General features: G+C 40.5%; 1 protein-coding gene across 1 annotated transcript in view; it reads left to right on the top strand.

The window, feature by feature from the left end:
- SLC44A3 (solute carrier family 44 member 3) overlaps positions 1–21,060 on the top strand; it is a 56,107-nt gene that overhangs the window by 13,915 nt on the left and 21,132 nt on the right. Inside the window, exons 6-10 of the mRNA XM_054981931.1 lie at positions 689–858; positions 4,129–4,218; positions 4,950–5,074; positions 8,136–8,322; positions 10,885–11,050. Coding sequence (XP_054837906.1) covers positions 689–858; positions 4,129–4,218; positions 4,950–5,074; positions 8,136–8,322; positions 10,885–11,050 — 738 coding nt within the window. The remainder of the gene's footprint in view (positions 1–688; positions 859–4,128; positions 4,219–4,949; positions 5,075–8,135; positions 8,323–10,884; positions 11,051–21,060) is intronic.

Raw genomic sequence — 21,060 nt, forward strand, 5'->3', positions numbered from 1 at the left:
GAGGAGAAGTAAATTAAGCTAAGAGAAGAACAGCCCTGTGGTCTCTCTATACTAGTGGCTGCTGACTCAATGTATGGTAATGTTTTACCATAGAGTTTGAGGCAAATCCTAAAGCATCACACCAGTGCAGTAACATCACTTCTGAGTATTTGTAAGAAGTGATGTCACACCATTGATGCAACATCATTCTCCCCAGCCCCCCCAGCCCTGCTAGGGTCTCCATCTCCTAGTTGCTTCTGATGTCCGCATTTAAATTCACCGGTTGCGGTAAATAAAGTGGTCATTAAGACAAAACTTCCCCGTCCTGTGCAGGAGCTGTAGTGGAATGGTGAGTACAGATTTTTTGCTGAATGTGCTAAGACTCCGATACTGCAATAGAAAAAAGAGGCGATGAATGTTTGGCCAGAAGTGGCAGTAATTGGAATGGGTTTCCTGGTATCCACCAAGAAAGGTGGCTGTGTTTCCAGTTACATTCACTTGGTAGGTACATGGGGGTTTCATGACAAAGAGGGCACCCTTTTTTGCACAGTGTGTATTTACCATTGTCCCTTGTGTAAGATGGATTGTTTTGCTGTTAGTATGGTAGCTTTAGGGGGTGGGGTGTTATTGATACTGTTGTCCACTAGACTGAATTATGTGTTTAAAATCTTAATTTTGATGTCTTGTCTGTTTCTTTTAAACCTTCCAGTGTTACTTTCCCATTATTTAACCGATGTGTTCCACAAAATGCTGACTGCTATTCCCAGTTTGCTCCTGTATTAATAGATGTTGTTAATGAAGTGGATATTTTTCATCGTGTGTTGAGCGGGATAATGGCAGGAAGAGAAACTGTAATAGGACTGTGCGTCCTTGCACTCTGTAAGTCAGCAGCTGTATTTATTTTACATAGTATAAATGCAACCTTCCATTTAAGAACTGGACTTTGTTTTTTATTTGAAGGTGTTGATTTCACCATGTTTGATGCATCATTATTGTATGTTATTTATTTATTTATATTTCAGTTTATATACCGCCCATCCTCAGGGGCTCCGGGTGGTGAACAGTTTAAAATCAATAAAAACAAAAAACAACAATACTAAAATCAATATACAAAACAATAATGAAATAAGTTAACCAAGTGCAATGGTGAGGAGAACCCACCATCAATGTCCATCAGATGTTTGGGGTGGAATTTTTTGTTTCTTCACTGATGTGGATTTTATCCAAGAACCTAGGAGTTAGCAAGGTATTTTGCCTTAGTATGTGGCAAGTTTCAAGCAGTGCTGCTGTTTGCAACTAGCCAGTTGTTATCATGTGTATGTTGATATCACCTAGATGTTTAGTTAGTCCTTTTGGAACTGTACTTAGCACTCCTTTCACTACTGGGAATAACCATTGTATGTTTCTCCCAGAGATGCTGAACTTCAAATCTTAGGTCTTGAAATTTTGTTATCTTTTCAATCTTTTTGTTCTTCAATTTGACTGTCACTTGGGATTGAACAGCAATCAGTTTAGCTTTCTTTCATCCGCAGTAATATCTGAAGCATTATGTTCATAACTTTGAATTTTGAAATCCCACAAGATCTTAACTTTCTTATTTTCAACAACTTTCTCATGTTCCCACCAATATTTCATGGATGGTAGTTCATACTTTTTACATCAATTCCAATGCACCACTGCAGCTACTTTATTATGGCAGTTTTTATAGTCAGTTGGTGCATTCTTACTGCACCTGCTGCTGAGAGGGTCGACTGTTTCATCCGCTTCGTTACATAATCTACACTTTTTCTCATTCATGGTCTTTTCAATTTTCTCTTTCATAGGGTTTGTTCTTAATGCCTATTCTTGTGCACCTAATATAAGTCCTTCTGTCTCTTTTTCAATATCCCTCGAGTTAGCCATTTCCAGTCGTTACTCTTGTCAACTTTACACTCAGTATTCTTCGTGTATTGACCATACAGTGGGTTACTTTGCCATGTCTCCATTTGGTTTTCAGCACTTCTTTTCTGTATTTGTCTACTGTACCCTTAATGATTCTTTCTCTATAAACGTCAGCCAGCCTCTTCTTCCTTGGCTACCATTACTTTGTGGCGAATAGTTGATCTATGTAGGTTTGAGGATGTAGGGCATGACTGGCTGTCATGATTTTCTTCCTTTTGCAATCTAGTGCATCTTGTGTCCAGTCTACATTTCCAGCACAGTGTCAAATCACTGGGATGGCCCAGGTGTTTATAGCACAAATTATATTTCCACCTTTTAATTTCAACTTGAGTATTTTTGAACCTTTTTATGTATTCAGCACACATTTTCTTCCATGTAGTTTAGCACAGTGAGAAGCTTAACTGTTTAAAAAGATCTTAGTCTCCATGGAGTAACTGTACTCTTCATGTTCTGCCATTGTCAGTAAGTTTAATATAATTTGTAAGTCCTTCATATTAGCTCTCTGTCACAATTAAGAGAGATAGATTAGTATGAAAAGTGTGATTATATAAGCCAGTGTCACTCATAGTGGCAAACTTGAGGGTCACATGGAGATCAGTAGGACAGTGAAAAGGCCACACACAGACGAGGTGGCCCACATACTTGGAAAATTTCCCAGGTACACACACAAATAATAGATTGTAAACATTATAAAAGAAAGCATACAGTTCCACAGATCCAGTGAACAATGATCATCTTCATTGTCCTCCAAAAGCCAGAAACTGTTGAAGGCACCTAAGAATCAGTTCAAGAAAACAGAGGAGCTGGGGAAGGAAACCAGCCTAATCATATCTCTGACAATTTATTACAGTGAGCCTCAGCCTTTCCAGAATGGGACCCACTTTTATCTCCCAGTTGGCATGGGACTCACTGTGACAAAAAGTAACATGTGACAGGAAGTGACTTCACTGGTGTCAAGGCCAGGATTGTGGGCAGCAGACCAAGAGAGCTGGGGCACAAGCCAGCACTGTGATAAGAACAAACATAAAGGTTGTGTCAGAGCCATGGAGGAATCCTGTCCACCAAGTGATCTTACTTCACCATCCTGCTGCTGGCAAGGGAAGGTGCATGCTAACTGCAAGTTCTAGAAAGCAGCAAAAAGAATTAGCTCCATGGAACTTGTGACCTAGCAGCTGTAGCCCTATCACTCTCCTGAAGATCCCAACCCATCAGTTGAAAATCCCTGGCTTATGAACTCCAGATTCATCCTGAAGGATGAAATTTGGATTTTGAGACACTTGCTCATTCCCCAGTCTTAATTTTGCTCCCCCTTCAAAGTCTCCCATACAGCACAGAGGGAGAAAATAAAAATACCCTCCTACTGCACTGTGTCACTTGGTGTAGAAATGGATGAGCAGTTTTCTGATTCTTAGCACCAAACTGTAGCAGTCAGAGGTACTGCACTATTGTGTAAAGCTTCTGAGGTTTAGGACTTAGGTGAGTTGGGTGCTCTGTAGTTAGCGCTGTGATGCTGTTCTGCTATGGGATGGAATTGCCTGTTCCCTTCACACAGTTCCTTACACCTATCTGAGCTAACTTAATTGTGCAATTGGAAAGCATACTTAAGTTGGATATTGATATGAACAAAAAAACCCTATATGTGAAGAATGGAAGGTTGATCATACGTCTCTCACATAATCAACCAAGAAAGTGTTTGGAAATCCATGCCAGTAATATATCACTATTGGCATGGTATAGCCTGATCTCATCAGATCTTGGAAGCTAAGCAAGGTTGGTACTCAGATAGGGGGCTACTCTACAAAGGGAGAGTCGTGACTTGATGGTAGGTACATATGCAATATGTCATTGATTTAGAGGGGACAGAGAACTGCTCAGAAGACCACGTCTTTGGTATATCAATGCCAGAGTCAAAATTAGGCTGTGAAAATTGGCTAGAATTATTGAAATCAAGGGCTGCAATGCAAAATAGAACAGTATGATTTCAGTGATATTTCAGCAGATGAACTGTCAACAAGATTGCAGCAAAATGTCTAGCCAGAATTAAAATTCACACATAGACAGCTTGGTGAGTAAGGGTGTAATCCTGTGCACGCTTATCTGTGAGTAAACACCATTGAACGTAGTGAGACTTATTTCTGCATTGTCATGCGTAGGATTGTACTTCTAGTCAACTATTGCACTGATCTTTTTTTTTTTTAAACATTGCAGCCTTCTCTACAGTAATGATGTTAGTCTTCAGATTCATCAGCATACTTCTGATCCATAGTTTTCTTGCACTGCTTGTGTTTGGATTATTGTGTAAGTATTGATCCTCTTGGCGTGTATATAGAAAGGCTAGAATCCAAAGTGCCGTATGAAGAATTTGGTAGACAAAGGGATTTCTCAGTTCTTTCATACTGGTAACAGTCTCTGCAAAAAGGCCTCTGGAGTTCTCTGGAAGATTTCTCTACCTACTTACCTACCCACACATGCACACAGAGATTTTATCCCCAATGTATACATTGTCTTGCATTTCAGTAGTATAATAATAATAATAATAATAATAATAATAATAATAATAATAATAATAATAATAATAATAACAACAACAACAACATTCGATTTATATACTGCCCTTCAGGACAACTTAATGCACACTCAGAGTGGTTTACAAAGTATGTCTTTATTATCCCCACAACAAATATCACCCTGTGAGGTGGGTGGAGCTGAGAGAGCTCCGGAAGAGCTGTGACTGATCCAAGGTCACCCAGCTGGCTTCAAGTGGAGGAGTGGGGAATCAAACCCGGCTCACCAGATTAGTGTCCCGTGCTCTTAACCACTACACCAGACTGACTTTAATTAAAGTCAAGTAAGTGTCAATGATATACATTTTCCCCAGTGAATGATTAATACTTATTATTACATTTCATTCATTTTTAATTTTCAGATATTTGGAAGGTGAGGCCCTATATGCATTATTTTCTACCCAGATTGCACAATCTGGATTAAATAACAATAATGTGCATTGCTTGCCTTTCTGTATGTTCTAGTTGTTTCAGGTATTACGTGGTGGCTGTACTGCAATTACACCAATGAGCCCAGCATAGAACTAGAAACCGAAAAAGAAAATATGAAATTATTATTGGGATTTTCCATTCTGTCAACAATTGTAACGGTAAGGTGCTTCGTCAAATGTTTGCTTGCACTTTGTGAGAGTATGTTAGATGGAACGTCCTTAGAAATGTATGATAAAAGCATAAAGCTAAGCCAAATATCTGTTTCTGCTGTGGAAGCATTTCAAGTGTCAGTATAGGTTACTTACTCAAGCTACTACTGCTTCTGAGTTATCAGCAGGTGAGGATCAGCAACCTCATTAGGATGTGCAGGTGGCTAGAACCACTGTAAAGGGACAGCACCTCAGGATTTGCATCAGTGAATTTCCCCTGCTATGGTTGTTTGTTGGCGACTGGCACATATACCACTCTTCTTCTCCCAGCCAGTGTTGAGCTGTGAACAGTAGGCATGATAGTGCTGTTACCCTTTCCTTCACCCATACTCTGTTGGGGAGGTTGAGAATAGCAGTGTGCACTGCTACATAAGCTGTTACTGTGTCAAGTAATTAATGCTTCTCATTAAAATGGAGAGAGTCAAACTGTTTGGTCAAAATATTTTACATCAGAATGTTCTCAGAATGCTATAAATCAGATGTGTGACAGAGTGTGTGTCAGTGGTATTATTCCCACTATACAGCTTGGTATAAGGACATAAAAATTAGATTTGAAAAAGAATTGAGTAATAATAATTGAAGTTTCATTTAAATTCTAGCTCTAATTCTCATTATCACATTTTCAAGCATTCCTTTCAAACAATGAATGCTCCATTTTTTGGAAGATACCATTTTTAAGACTGTAACAAAATCCCGTGGAAAGATCAAAGAGGTCCTGATCCACAAATCATGTGATAGTGTGCTGCATGTTTAGAATTTCATTTGAAACATTCCAAGAAAGCTACACTTGTACCTGATGTAAAATGCATTTGTATATAAAACTGAGGGTTAAAAGTGGTCCAAAACAACTTCTTGTATACTACATGCATACAAAAAATATGTTGGATAGTTTAATGCAGTCGCACAAATTAAAAATTCTGTAAGACGTAGATGTTTCAAAACTTCACAGTAGGCAATTGAAGAGCCTTTTGCCACAGTGTATTTTGTGAAGTCAGTGTAAATGTGAGTTTCCCAGCCTGGACCTGTACAAGATTACACCCTAAAAAACTGAACTGGATTTTTTTTTGAAAAATTCAGATTAGTGTGCATATATCTTATATACTCAGAAGAGATATAATGTCATAAAATATTTACATTTTACGTTCTTCAATAAATTCATCCCATTTGAAAATTCAGGACAAAAAAATATAATGTAAGAAACTTTCTGCTTATTGGGTTCGCTATATGTTGAATAAACATATGATTAGAAGCATATAATATAGTACTTATTTTAAAAATTCCAATTATTTTTAGCAAATTATGGTGCTTGGTTTCCTGTATCACCTCTTAATCATCCAGGATTAAATTAGATATTTAAACAGTTTTTTATCCTTTTATATTTATACAATTATTGGTTTTTTTAAAATGAGGAACAGACTTTCTTCTTTATTTAAAAAAACCCTTTGCTTTAAAACATAAAGTTTTAAAGATTTTGTATATGGGGCTAATGTAATGAAGTCATTTGCAAATTGTTCCTGTTTACGGCTTCAGGTTTGCAAGAAATACATATATATTGTGAATAATAGTAAAAAGTCCAGTAGCACCTTTAAGACTAACTTTATTGAGGCATAAGCTTTCGAGAACCACAGCTCTCTTCGTCAGATGTATAGAGAGCATGAAGAAACTGGCCAGAGATATATAGGTGGTGAGGGGAGGAGGGACAGGTTAGAAGGAGTGAGGGCCATGTAGATGCAAATCAGTTGCAGAAGTCATCAAAGAGGTGCACAATCCAGGCTGTGTGTGACCCCTCCTCTCCATTGCTGCAATTGAATGGAATGCCTGAAAGGCAGTTACTTCTGATAATGAGATAACCATCCAGAGTCTCTATTCAGTCCAAGTCTGATTGAGTCTAATTTACATATGAATGCCAATTCAGCAGCTTCACCTTGGATTTTACTTTTGAAATGTTTCTGTTGAACTATGGTGACCTTTAAGTCCTTGATGGAATGTCCTGGTAGATTGAAGTGTTCCCCTACTGGTTTCTGGATATTGCCATTTTTTATGTCAGATTTGTGTCCATTTATCCTTTTGCATGGAGGTTGGCTGTTTTTGTCCAATGTACAGAGCAGAGGGGCATTGTTGGCACATGAGTGCATATGTCACATTGGAGGATGAGCATCTGTAAGAGCCAGAGATTGTGTCGTTGACTCCATTGGGTCCTGTAATCGTATTTTCTGAGCTGTGGTTCTCTAAAGCTTATGCCTCAGTAAAGTTGGTTAGTCTTAAAGGTGCTACTGTACTTTTTACTATTTTGCAACTGCAGACTAACACAGCTAACTCCTCTGGATTGTAAATAATGTTAAGGGAGAATTCACCTAGAATTATGAATGACTTTGTTGTGCTTAAATTCATATTAGAGAATAGCAAAGAGAGTGAAAGAGAGACTAGAGCTTCTCTACAAATGGATTGTTGTGCAATAAACAGCAGTGTTCAAGCCTCAGATTGAATGACTGGATTTGAGTGATTTGAGAGCTAGTGAAAAACATACAAATAGGAATCCATGGCCTGGCATTCATTATTGTCAGCACAAGGGGGCAGCAAATATGCTGGGGAAAGCTATGGTTATTACCCGCTATTTGTAGTACTGCCTTAAAAGTTGAAGCTCAGGAGACCTTTTATTGCACGAGCAAGGTGTCTGTGAACAAAGTGTGTATCCTAATATTTTTCATCTGTTCATAGTTCTGTTGGATCTCTCTTACCTGTACCTGTGCTGCTTGCTTATAATAATGTGTAGCTGTTCTTTTTAAGGCTTAAAAAGAAGCAACTCAAATAATTGAATATCTTACTGAGCTTTTGCTACCTAAAATATATGAAATAGTCAACATATAAATGTTAATAATTTTTAAGTACAGAAAAATGCTTTAAAAAGAGAAGTTGTGACCTATATGTAATGTGTATGTATTCCCTATGCCAAATTACTAATTTGGTATATAGAAACATTTTAATGATTTTTTTTCTTTCTTTTCCATAGGTTACAGTGCTAATCCTGATATTGATACTATGGAAGAGGATTCAGAGGTCTATACAACTCTTTCAAGTTGCCAGTAAAATAATCGGCAATATCCCTTCTTTGCTTTTTCAGCCTCTTTGGACTTTTATGATACTTATTTTCTTCTGGATATACTGGGTTGCTGTGTTACTTAGTTTAGGAACTGCAGGTCAGTAGTTCTTATTTTACTTTGGGTGGTAACCTATTCAGGAATTTGTTTGCTCTGTTACTAAATAAATGATTGTTATATTTCTTTGTATTCCAAAAATTAAATTATCCTGCACATTATGAAGTACCTACATTAGGGCTGCCATGTCCCCTGGTGGGGATGGGAAATCCTCTGTCCCCCACACTATCTCACCTGGCTGGCTGGGGGATAAGGTGTGTGGGGGGGAATCAGGCCACCTGGGTGTGCTCCTGGGGTGGCTTGACGATGTCACTTCTGGGAGTGATATCATAATGCAGGTCTCCCATGCTTCGCATCGGGCCAGTTTGGGAGCACAATGGAAGCACAAAGCGTGTACAAGAGGAGAAGAGAGGTGAGTGCCGTGTCTCCCCCCACCCCCTTGGTGGAGGGTAAGTTTCCTTTACTGAGTAAGTGACTGAATTGCCGAAATGTGGGAGTCAGCCAGAAGCCCTGTCTTTCTCCGCTTGCTTGCAATACTGTGCAGACTGTGATTAATTCAACTCAGAAGTTTTTCTCAGTCAACTCATAATTCTTCATTAATTATTTCTGGATACTGAATTAAAAATACTATTTTGTATAGATAAAAATAATATACTACTAATAATATTTTAAATACAATACCATTTTTATTTCATGTTTATTTGGGAAGTGTTGCATTTCACAGTGGTTCTTGTTGCTTTGTTGGTTACACTTTGATTCCTGTAGCTGAAAAAAACTTTTGGACAGAAGCTTCTTTCACCCTGGCCCATTTCCCCCATTTATCTAAAAACTGAGCCCTGAGCAGGCAGAACTGTGACAAGATGCAAAGGATCCTGTGTGTGAGCTTCTAAAAAACAACTAGATCAAGATGGGTAGCTGTGTTTGTCTGTAGCAGTAGAAAAGAGCAAGAGTACAGTTGCACCTATAAGACTAACAAAATTGCTCACAAAATGAGCTTTTGTGAGTCACAGCTGAAGAAGTATCTGAAGAAGTGAGCTGTGACTCACAAAATCTTATACTCTACCACCAATTTTGTTAGTCTTATAGTTTCCATTAGACTCTTGTTCTTCTCTAAAAAAACTAGTTAAACTTGATTTAAAATAAAATTTGAATTTTAATACATATGAATATAAAATTCTTTAGATATCTATTAAACCAATTTCATAACCCTCCATCAAACACAATTAATTAATATATCTAACTTTCAATGTGGCCAAATCTGTGGATACTTAAATATGGAGATTCAAGCCATGATCTTTCTACAAACCTGAAAAAAGCAGACAAAACCCTGAAATCTTTTTTTTAAAAAAAAACTGGGGGAAGTAAAACCTTTGAAAATGATAAAAGCAATGCCTGAAGAATCTTGAAAAAATGCCCTTACTGATTGTTGCTAGGCAACCACAACAGTATTGCCAGTTAAGGCCCTGGTTTCTGTCAGTAAAAGACAGGGGGGAGGGGTCAGTGCCCTTTCCAGGGTTCTTGTGGCCTTTGAGGAAAGACTCATTGGGGCCAGGGCCAGTAGCAACCACCAGGCGACATACTACCATGTGATTTTCATGGCTCACTCAATCTTAGTTGCTTGCTACTATTCAACAGCAGCCATCCTATGAAAGACAGTGCAGTTTATTGGTACGTGTTTTAGAGTAGGATCTGGAAGTCTCCGGTTCAAATCACAGTTCTGCTATGGAAGCTCACTAGGTGATCTTGGGCCAAATGGAGAAAGGAAAATGATGTAAGCCACTGTGGGTCCCCATTGTGGATAAAAGTAAGGTATAACTGAAGTAAATAATAAATATAGCTGTAGATGAACGGTATATAAAAGGTAGAACTGTTGGTGGGTGGGAAGGAGAGAAGGAAACAGGGAAGGGTGAAGATATGGGAGTTACCAAAAGAAATAGTGTACAAAAGTGGATACAGGGGTGTGAGGTGCCCCTCTCTGCAAGTCCTTGCAGCTTCTCCGCTGTGAAGCTGGGCCTCGCCTGGTGGCAGGCACCTTATAATTGGGTCATAGTTTTCCCAGGGAAGATTGTCTAGTGGGTGGGAAGGAGGAAAAGCAGGGAAAGGCTGTAGAGAGGCTCTAGCGCCTTTCAAGGAAGGGAAAGAAGAAATAGTAGGGGAGATGAAATGAGATGCCCCACCCCCGCAAGTCTTTGCAAGTCCATGTTTTATGCTTGTCCATTTCTTTAAAAGACAACAGCTGTAAGGAAAATTTTTGACTTCTGATATCAAGTATGATAAATAGAGAACAATAGGCCACTGTGTATTGTATTCCTTATTGTGGCAAATTATGGATATTTAGGGTTTTCAACCAACCAACTTGGACATTTGCTTTCCATTTCATGTTGCCCAGTATTTCTGCTCACTCTAATATTGAACCCTTTTGAGTATGTGTTTATTTCTCTGTGTATAGACATAGGGTTATATATGTACATTCTTCTATGGATAGTGAGAGAGGTTATTCTGTCTGTCCATCTATATTTATCTCAAAGCTGTATTTAACTAGTTTCCATACTATTTTTGCTTATTGAATCATCATATATTTTTGATGTTGCCTTAACTCTGCAGGGAATGCTCAAGTTGTTTCAAGAGGCCAAGTGGAATACAAAATCCTATTTGGCATTCGCTATATGTGGTGGTATCACTTAATTGGCCTTATATGGACAAGTGAATTCATTCTAGCTTGTCAGCAGATGACTGTTGCTGGGGCAGTGGTATCTTGCTTCTTCAATCGGTACGTGCAACATTTAACTTTTTCATAAGTTTTTATTTCTTAATATTTATATTCAGTGTATTACTGGGCTTTTCTGAATTCCTGAATAGTTGGATTTTGGGTATTAAGCTATTCTAAGAATGCGAGTGACCATCCAGACCTACAGTGGGCTTAGACTGGAGTAACTCTGCTTAGGATTTCACGCTAGTGTAGCAGAATTGCAAACAGACTGATCTGGAAACCAGTTCTCATTTCTAGTACTGCCTCCCTTTTAAATTATTCACTAGGTGGCTTTAGGCAAGTACTGTCTAAAATTCAGATAGAGGTAATGAGCGTTATACTACTACTCCAGATAATGATAATGACAACATTCAATTTATATACCGCTCTTCAGGACAACTTAACACTCACTCAGAGCAGTTTACAAAGTATGTTGTTATTATCCCCACAACAATCACCCCATGAGGTGGGTGGGACTGAGAGAGCTCCAGAGAGCTGTGACTGACCCAAGGTCACCCAACTGGCTGACCCAAGGTGTGGAAGGTGTAGTTCTCCTGTGTTCCTGTCCTGGAGGAATCAGTCATGGCATGGTGGGACTCGTGTGGAGGAACAGCTGCATTGGGTGGAGGTGGAGTAAGGAGGGACAAGGAGTTGAAACCACTTCTTCCTATTCTGCATGTGCAGCTGCTGAGGGAAGGGACAGTTTCATCCCCTTGTCCCTCCTCATTCCAGCTTGCTGGCCCTTGCAGCGGTTCCCCTGCATGGATTCCACAACACGGAGTGATCTTTCTGGAGGTCAGTGATGGAAAGGAATGTAGGAAAACTCTGTGTGCCTTCTGTACTCGGTAGGAAACTACCCAGTAAGATTGAACTACTCCACAAGGCCATTGTAAGGATTATCAAGACACTATAAGTGTAAGCTTTGAACAGCCTATAAATGTTAAGTAAGCAAACAGCCTATAATGGTTCTCATAGATATGTGTTTTTGATGGATCTTTTGCATGTGAATGTTCATTTGAATTAGTCTTTCTTGGTCCTAAATGTGCCAGCTCATCTTTAGTACAATGTCTCTGCCTCTGGCACCAGTAAAACTAATACGGGGGGCGGGGGGCGGGGAGGGAATATCATGTACTAGCAATCATAGTTAACTGATTTTCCACTTGCCCAGACTTTTCGTAAGTCAGCCTTCTATATTTTTACAGTTTGAAGTTAAGTTTGCTGTGCTGTTCATTCATGTTACTAAAACATGGTCAGTGCTCTCATATTATTTACTTAATGCTATTTACTCAGAGTGAATGGCTTGTGAAATTTGCTACCGTTGGATGTGGTGATGGTTACTAGTAGGGGTGTGCAATTCGGGTATATGATACCCGAAAGTTTCAGAAAGATTGAACTTTGGGGGGCCAAGTTATGGCCCCCCAAATCAGGTCCCCCTATCCTCGCCTAAAAGGGAAAGGTTTTTGCTTGCTGCTGGTGATCTCTTACATTTTGGATGCTGCTGCTGATCTCCATGTTTCCTATGGGGGGAAAATGAAGATGCAGGCTTGTCTTTCTAGGGGGGGCATTTTGCACGCAAAATGCCTCCAACCCTCAGGGACCCTTCTCCCACCTTTCCTCCCACCCCCCACCAAGGCTCAGCCTGCTCCCACTTGGGGGGGGGCATTTCATGGCCTCCCAAAGTAGGTGCTCTCAGCCCCCAAAGTCCACCCCCTACAGCCCCACACATACCCAATTCTCCCCCAGCTGCCACCCACAGATCCAAATCCCCACAGTAGCTCCTCACAGGCCCAAATCCAGCCCCAGCAGCCCCACACAATCCCAGGAACAAGCTGGCCAGCCTTCTCCCTTTGTTTCCTATGCTGTGAACTATAACACTCTGTTTTCCAGAGCAAATGTGCACAGCCCAGGGATGCCACAATGGTGGACACACTTCTGAGTGCCAGCTTGTCCCTGTGAAAGAGCACCTGAACCACAGACACCCTCCCTCAAATTCCCCCACCACCTACAGTGATGGCTGGCCAGCCAGCCTCATTGTTCTCTATGATGGGAACCAACTGGACAACAAAGAATAAAACATGAACAACACAAAGTTTTTAAAAAAACATTTCTCACTTTCAAAGTACAAGTAGGCAAAGCATTATGACACATTACACCAGCAGTCCCCCACACAGAAAAATAACACGACTCACTTAAGATCAGAGAATCACAAAAACACAATTCCTGTCAAAAACACTTTATTTCTTGAACAGCTTTAGGTTACACAGCAGGGGGCACACCAAAGGGCATGGCAGCAGTATCTTACACAAAAATAACACAACTCACTTCACATTAAAGAATCACCCCAAAAATTGCTGTCAAAAGCACTTTATTTCTTTAACTGCTTTAGGAAGGCACAACAGGGCATAAAAACAGTCTACTACACAAAAATAACACAACTCACTTCACATCAGAGAATCACTCAAACACAATTGCTGTCAAAAAAGGTCCTCCCTCCAGTCTAACTGTTATCTAAGTTTGGCGGGAAAGCATCTAAGCGAGGAAAACTATAGGAATGATATGTGGGGTTTCCCAAGGCCGTGTAGGTGACTCTTCCCAAGCTAAGAAGAGAGACTCCTGGTACAGTCTAGGGAGCATGTAGATAACGGCAGGAACAGCTACCTCCCTTGCATATTTTCTCAGCTGCAGTTTGATTAACCCGAGCAGTTCACGCACAGAACATCCTCAGCATTTCACAGCATATAAAGCATCGCAGGCCGACTTGCAATGGATCAGCAAACAATGGCCTGGCGTCTTAATTATTTGGTCGGAGATGCTTCAGCGCCAAGTGTGGCATGAAGCTTTGAACCCCAAAGGGATAGAAGGGGCTAGGCGCACAGCCAATAGGGCCCTTCAGGTAGCTTTGGGGAACGGGCTGGGCATTTATCTTCCCCACCCCAGGATTAAGGCCCGTATGGCTGACCTCTACAGAGGTGATGGGGCCCACCTATCAGTGGCAGGCAACAACATATTTTAGATGACCTGAGGCAAGGGCTACGACTTACAGTAAGTCACCTGTGGGGCGTGAAGGCCTGAGCAGAGGCTCGGGCTTAGCATTGGCAGGATTTAGTTGGGGGGATGTTAGCGGGATGGTGAGTACCCTTGGCACATCCCCATTGGTGGGGATATTGGGGGCCTGTCAGGATTGGCTGGCATGCTTGGCGGTGGCCAGTTGAGAGGGCAGGCCGCCTGGTGGGAGCCCCTGGAAAAGTCCTGCCCTCATGCTCTGCAGCGGGGGTGCTTGGAGCTTTAAGGGGGAAACCATCTGCCAGGCCGGCTGGATCCCAGCCATACAGTTGGATGGCTCGCATCTGGGGCAGCAGGTCTCTCCCAGACAGGTCAAGGTGGGGTTCAGGGTAGTGACCCCAGGGCTTGACCTGTACCTCTGGTTAGGCCCTTGCCAGGTTTCAGTTGTTACAGTTCATGTTGTTGCCATAAATAAAAAGTGGCCCTTTTATTACCTAAGCCTTGTGTCTGCCTCTTTATTTTGACTGGGGGGGGGGGGCAAATATTTCCAATTGTCTGGATTGATTTAAATTTTTCTGTATATTTCCCTTCCTTTAAATTGTACAAGCAGTTTTGTATACTACCAAGACTTGTCTGGCCTAAATATGCTATACTTGGAGCAGATTTGCTGGATTATATCTATTGCCAGTTTTACTTGCCACAGTGTTCTTGTGATGTTGAGTATTCCTAAACAGAGATGATTTTCTGCCCTTTAAAATCAGAGATCCCATGGGAACATGGATCAAGGAGGGGTAATATCACTGGCATATTCAATTGCGAGAAAGACTGATACTGTGAAATTTAAGAGAAAGTTTTTGAAAGAATGTTAAATGCTTTTAGGAAGTTCTTGCATATATTCCATTTGTTCCTTTAGGAAAATCACCATGCATTATCTTCTCTGTAATGGTGTAACTGTGCAATATGCCCAGTCATTGGTGTGTAACTGGACTCGCAGTTAGATGTATATTGGAGAACTCACTTGAAAAAGTGCTTATTCAGTCAACGCTCCAGGGGAGCACTGCAAGGGGGAGAGGAAGTTTCTGGTTTTCCTCCCACCCCACTTTTGCAAGAGAAAAGGGCAGTAGGCCAGAAGCATCTTTTCCTGAGCAAACCAATGCTTTTTTTCAGGTGAGCTCCCTCGATGTATGTCTGACTGTGAGTCTGGCCATGTGAGTACCCATGACCTGACATGTGTTGGGTGTATTATGTAGTCTGGTCCTAACAGTTTATTTCTGTTTCATACTTGTTGCTAATAGTGATTCTAGCTATAGCAGGAGTCCCATTTTCAACTTCCCATTTTCAACTTCCCATTGCCATCTTCCTTCTCTGCTTTCTCATTAAGCTTCCTGTTTTCTAATCCAGTTAGAATGGGTCTTATTGTCATGTAGCGTATTCAGCATGTTAGGAATATCTGTGTTAACAATGCAGATGTGTGAGATCAATCAAGTAATATGTCAGAAGGTATACACTTAAAAAGAGTCGATGACAAGATCACTAAAGTTGCATCATTGCAATATACGGTACAAGTGATTCAGAACAGAGAGGTATACATTGCATTCACTGTCTCTTTCTTACTGTTAGCACAAATAATTAGGTTTTCCATTAAGGCTTATAAAACTTTGCTTCTGAGAGAATGATACTATAAGTTGTTTTATTTCATGGAGGTTTTGCACATATCCTATCATGAATTTACTTAGTCTGGTGGTACAAGGCAGCATTAACAGACAGGAGTTCTTATCATACATTTCTGATGCTTCAGGGATCTGTCTATTCATCCATCCAGTCTGACCCTGATGGAAGTGATTTACTTCTTACCGGCAGCCTGTGACTTTAGAATTGACCTCACTGAGATTCTCCCAATCTGACAAACATGCCTTCTTTCCCCATCCCATCTCTTCCTGCTAGAGCAAGAGCTTCTGAGATTTTGCTCCTGACCCATCTCAGATCTTGCTCCTCCAGGTTACAGTTGGTGGACTACCCATTTTTTGTACTCCATATTCTATTCTGTTCAGATCACTGATGATTTTCCAGTGCTACATGATAAATGTTTGTGTTGCCAAAGGAATCATGCATCCCTGTAATGTTGATCCTAAGGTGAACAGGCCTGCTTTGAGCCTAATTTATGTTAAGAATTATGCCTACTTGACCAAAATTTGCAAATCTTGTTGGGGAAAAGCACTGGTCTGTCCCCTTGAGAAAAGGATTATTCATCCTTGGAGCCATCTTGAAGTTTGTTAGTGTTATCAGTTGCAAGTGCAGTTCGCCCTGCTAAGGAGGGAAGTCAAGGCACCCAAGGTTGTCATGGCTGTGTAACATTCCATCTTGTTAGATTATCTTAAGCCACTTTGGTTTTCTCTGGAGGAGAGATGCTGGTGAGAATGCTTGACTCAGCTGCAGGTGATCAAGCCCTTACATTACCTTTGTATTCTGATTGGTCAATTTCCGTGGCTCTGTTGCTGGGCTTTTTGGAATAAAGGTTGGTTTGGTTAGCTGTAAAACTGCTCTGGCCTTGACTTGGACATGACCATGCTTTCTGCCAGTTTTGTGTAGTGATTAAGAGCGCAGGACTCTAATCTGGAGAACTGGATTTGATTTCTCACTCCTCCACTTGAAGCCAGCTGGGTGACCTTGGGTCAGTCACCGTTTCTAGCTCTCTCAGCCCCACCCACCTCACTGGATATTTTGTTGTGGGGATAATAATAACATACTTTGTAAACTGCTCTGAGTGGGTGTTAAGTCATCCTGAAGGGCAGTATATAAATCGAATGATGTTGTTGTTGTTGTTGCTGTTACTTGATCTTGAAGGCTGTGGTCTGGACTTGACTCTTTGCTCGTGGCTGTTGGGTTTACAATAATCTTTGATGCCTGAAAACGCTGATGCTGGAGTTTGCATTGCTGATCAAACACTCTGGCAAACACTCTGTTTTAGATGTTAGGTTATTTAGCTTTCTTCTTTTATCTATCCTAAACACTTTCTAGTTTTATCTAAACACTTTCTAGTTTAATCATTTTATTCACTTATTAACAAACCAATTATAACTGTGTGGTATCTCTTTGGCTCAACAGCTTCAATCTGAATACAGTGGCTAGCCCCATGTTAAGTATAGTCCAGTTAGGCCTGAGGCTTAGTTCCCACTCCACCGCCAGTGGTGGTGACCATTTTGTTAGCCAGGTGGACCTTGGTTTACATTCCCTCTGATCTGCAAACCTGGCTTCAGTTCTCACAGATCCCTTTTCCTATCATTTGCTTCATTGGGATAGAGAAATGGTTAAACCAAAACTGTGAAGTAATATCAAGAATATGAAGAAGGCAAAGCAAGAATGTTATTCCCATGCTTTGGTGCAGTGGCATGTCATAAGAGCTTTGTTTACTCTTCTTCACAAAGAGCCTTTCCTTTCAGCAAGTAAGCAGTTACAGGAAATCGAAGAGTCTTTACCTCAGCAAACCTGCTTCCTAACTTCACAAAACAATCCATTAGGCTCTCTGAAGCCTCTCCATACACGGAATTAAAAGTGGGGAGAGCAGAAAGTTGTTTCAGCTGGAATAGCTTTGTAGGGGACATCTGTTTGACCTGAAAAAACAATACTGAAACTGTACTTTGCTTTCTTTCATTTCAGATGAAAGATGCATTCCTTAGAGGCCTTAATAATCTAATAAAAGAAACAGTGGTTAATTTAATAGTTGGTCTTTCATGACTCACGAAAATCAGGGCTCTGTATCTTGAAACCTGACTTTTTAAAAATAGTGTTCTAGTAACATTACTGTGAAAAGTTATATACCAAACTGTCAGAAGAAGCACTCATGGTGGGAGGGGGAGGGAACCTAGGACTTGCCTGTTTTGATCTCCTCTTGTGTGCACAAAGCGCAGGCACGCTTCCAAAGAGACGTGATGACCTTCTGGAAGTGATGTCATCACACCAGTCACGGGTGTGCTTCTGCACTTTGTGTGAGGCTAGTTCTGGCCTGTTTGGGAAGTGACGTCATTGTGCCCTACTGAGAGTGTGCCCAATATGCACTTTTCTGGGTTGCCTGCCAGTGGTGGGCAATCTTGGGTGGGGGGGCTTGCTACTACCCGCCTATCAACAGCAATCAGCGAGCAATAGGGCAAAACCTTGGGAGATTGACCACCATGGGCAAGCAACTGAGAAGCCTAGGAAGCATCCATTTCTTCTTTAAAATATTTGCCAACTGGCCTGGAGAAAAATATCTTTTCAATAAATGCTTAATGGGATGTTATTTACCAGGTTTATTGACTTTCATGAAAGTTTCAGCTTCTTTGTTCCACACATTAAGCCCTTGTTAAAGGGGTTCTAGACCAATAGACAACCATACACTTCAGCCATATAACTGGGTAACTTTGGGCAAGTCTCTACTTGCTGCATGCCATCAATGTGGAATAGAATTGCTGATGATATTAAACTTTTATTTTGTGCCTGAATTGTATAGAAGTAGTTACAGGAGTAAAAGCATGGTCATGTGTTTGAGGTTTTTTTTTAAAAAAAAATTATGTAAACAAATCTCCAGTAAATGTCGTGAGTACAGATCAATCAAGTTTTTATAACCACAAGACTAACAGGCCTGTACTAGATTGATGATGACATATCAGCCTGCAAGAATTCTCCTTAGAAAGCTCCTGTTGTAACTGTGTATGCAACAACAGCAGGGATACATTCTTCTTTGCTGAACTTGCTTTGGTCATCAATAGCGTGCTTCCAGCGAGCCTGCAGGAGCTGGCTAAATCTAGTCTTCATAGAGCAGCCACGTGACTTTGCGAGGAGGCTTACTTAAGAAACTTTCCAGTTCCAACTCATTATCCAAAGTTACACTAAAATTCAAATTAGGTTAAGTACTATAGGCACAATATACTATTCTCTTCCTCTGAAGCAATGTTGTGAAAATTATATGATTATGCTTTAAGTAGTTTCTAGGTTGTTCTTTTATTTCCTGAATCTTCATAGCTACCCATGTAAATGAGCCCTATCCCACTGAAAAGTTTGTTGGAGGCTTATCCAAACACACTTTAAAACTTACATTTCTTCTTTAATGAATACACATCAGTTAACCTTTTCTCGTACCATCAGTAATAATGGATGGTTAATAAATGGTATATTTTTTGCAATTACTATGTATCCTCTGCTCAGTAAAGCATTTTTATTTTTGACATTCTGCAATTATATTTTCTCCAAGTTTGACAAAAAGTTTCACACGTAAGCGTTTATGAAGAAACCTTTTGATTAACCTAAATTCAAACAGATATCAATCTATTTTTGCCCAGTAAGAATGATGTCTTTAGGAAAGTATGTCAAACTTCTAGTTTTACATAGAAATGTGGCATGTATCCCTAAACTGGTCCCCTGGCCAGAAGAACCAAAATGAATGCATACCATTTTCCTGGTATTTCCTATTGAAAATAGTGTGGTGTATGCATGTATAAATACAGCTTTATAGCTATTACTATGGAATGGCTGTAGGGATTGTATTGCTGTGATGCCCAGGCAAATACAAGTTCCCGTGTCGGTGAGGACTTAATAAAAATGTATTTGCAGGTCCTCAGTTTCTTACTCTACCTGCTGCTCTTAATCTCTTGCATAGTGGCTCCCAATTTTTTAAATAATGGACCAGAGAATACTTGGAGGTTTATTTATGAAAAGTAAACAGTTTAATGTCTCTCATTGAATTCCATATTGAAACAAGCTGTAGACTGAAACTTATGGAAACTTTAATGCAAATATTTAAATAATGCCATCAGTATCTTTATGCCAGCTGAAAGAAATCTAGTTTGGTTTTAAAATCCTTTATGGAAGAAATAGGTTCTCTTATAATACTGATACTGTTTCTGCTGTATGTTCACACTGTTCATAAACTTGGATCCCTCCTACATTTCCAGGGGTACAAGGGGTAGTAATTTTTGTCAATACCTACCCCAGTGGCAACTCCAAATACCCCCAAATGCTGCTGCTGGGAAGCTCCAGGAATAGCTTGAGGGATTGGCAAAAATCACCCCCTCCTTCTACCCATGGAAATCTAGGTGCGATCTAGGTGCTGCGCCTGTTTAAACTGTATTGAAGTAAAGCCGTATATGCCAGAGTGGTGCTTTAGGGTGCCTTGAATCTTAGACTTAGTGCCATTGGGGAGAAGTTTTTTTATCTCATGTACTTTATAGTATCTTGTTGAATACTTTATAGTAATTGCCAAGTCTGCAAGTACTTTACAGTATCTTGTTGAGCCAGTAAGCGCTACTGGAAAATGGCTCTCAAAGGGACAAAGGCAATTGCAAAATATTGGATGTTTCCACAAAATATTAGGACATACCAAGCCAAGTATCTTCCTGTGTTGGAGGCAGCTGCTTCCTAATGGGTGCTCCCTACAGACTCAAAAGTAATGAGAGCAATCTTAAGCTCAGACGTAAGTATGATTTTATTCACTGGGGCTTATTCTTAGGAAATTATTCTTAGGGTTGCACTGCAGCCAATGTTTCCTAGGCTGTTCTGAAGTACTTCCTGGACCGAGGAGGCAGAGGAAAGCCAAGGATTGGCTTTCTGCTTTAGGGAAGAGATTATGTTTGGTTTCAGTTCCCAAACAACAAAGGGAGAATTTGTTCCTTACATGACCACAGGGAAAATGTTTAAGTCCAGAAACATAAGAAGGTCTGTGTCTATAGCCGAGCCAGCAGCACATGATGACCGTGATACATCTACCTGGGATGAGCTCAGCACTTTGCTAGTGAGTCGGCTTGTGGGAGTGACCTGAAGCTCTTTGGGTTTTTTCCCTCTGTTTTATTTAAGACCCTTTGATTCCCCAGTACTCAAGAAACAAGCGGCACTAGCAAACACATTGGTGGACATCGTGGTGCCCCAGGTGCTGCAGTGGGGACCACTCTTCTATAATGTTATTTCTTCTGGATTTATTTCTTCTGTAATGTTATTTCTGCTAGAAAACTGAACAAAATTAGGGTCCAGTGTGCGACAAAGGGAGCTCTGACTTTCAA

This window comes from Eublepharis macularius, chromosome 5, assembly GCF_028583425.1.
Source record: "Eublepharis macularius isolate TG4126 chromosome 5, MPM_Emac_v1.0, whole genome shotgun sequence".
NCBI classification, from domain to species: domain Eukaryota; kingdom Metazoa; phylum Chordata; class Lepidosauria; order Squamata; family Eublepharidae; genus Eublepharis; species Eublepharis macularius.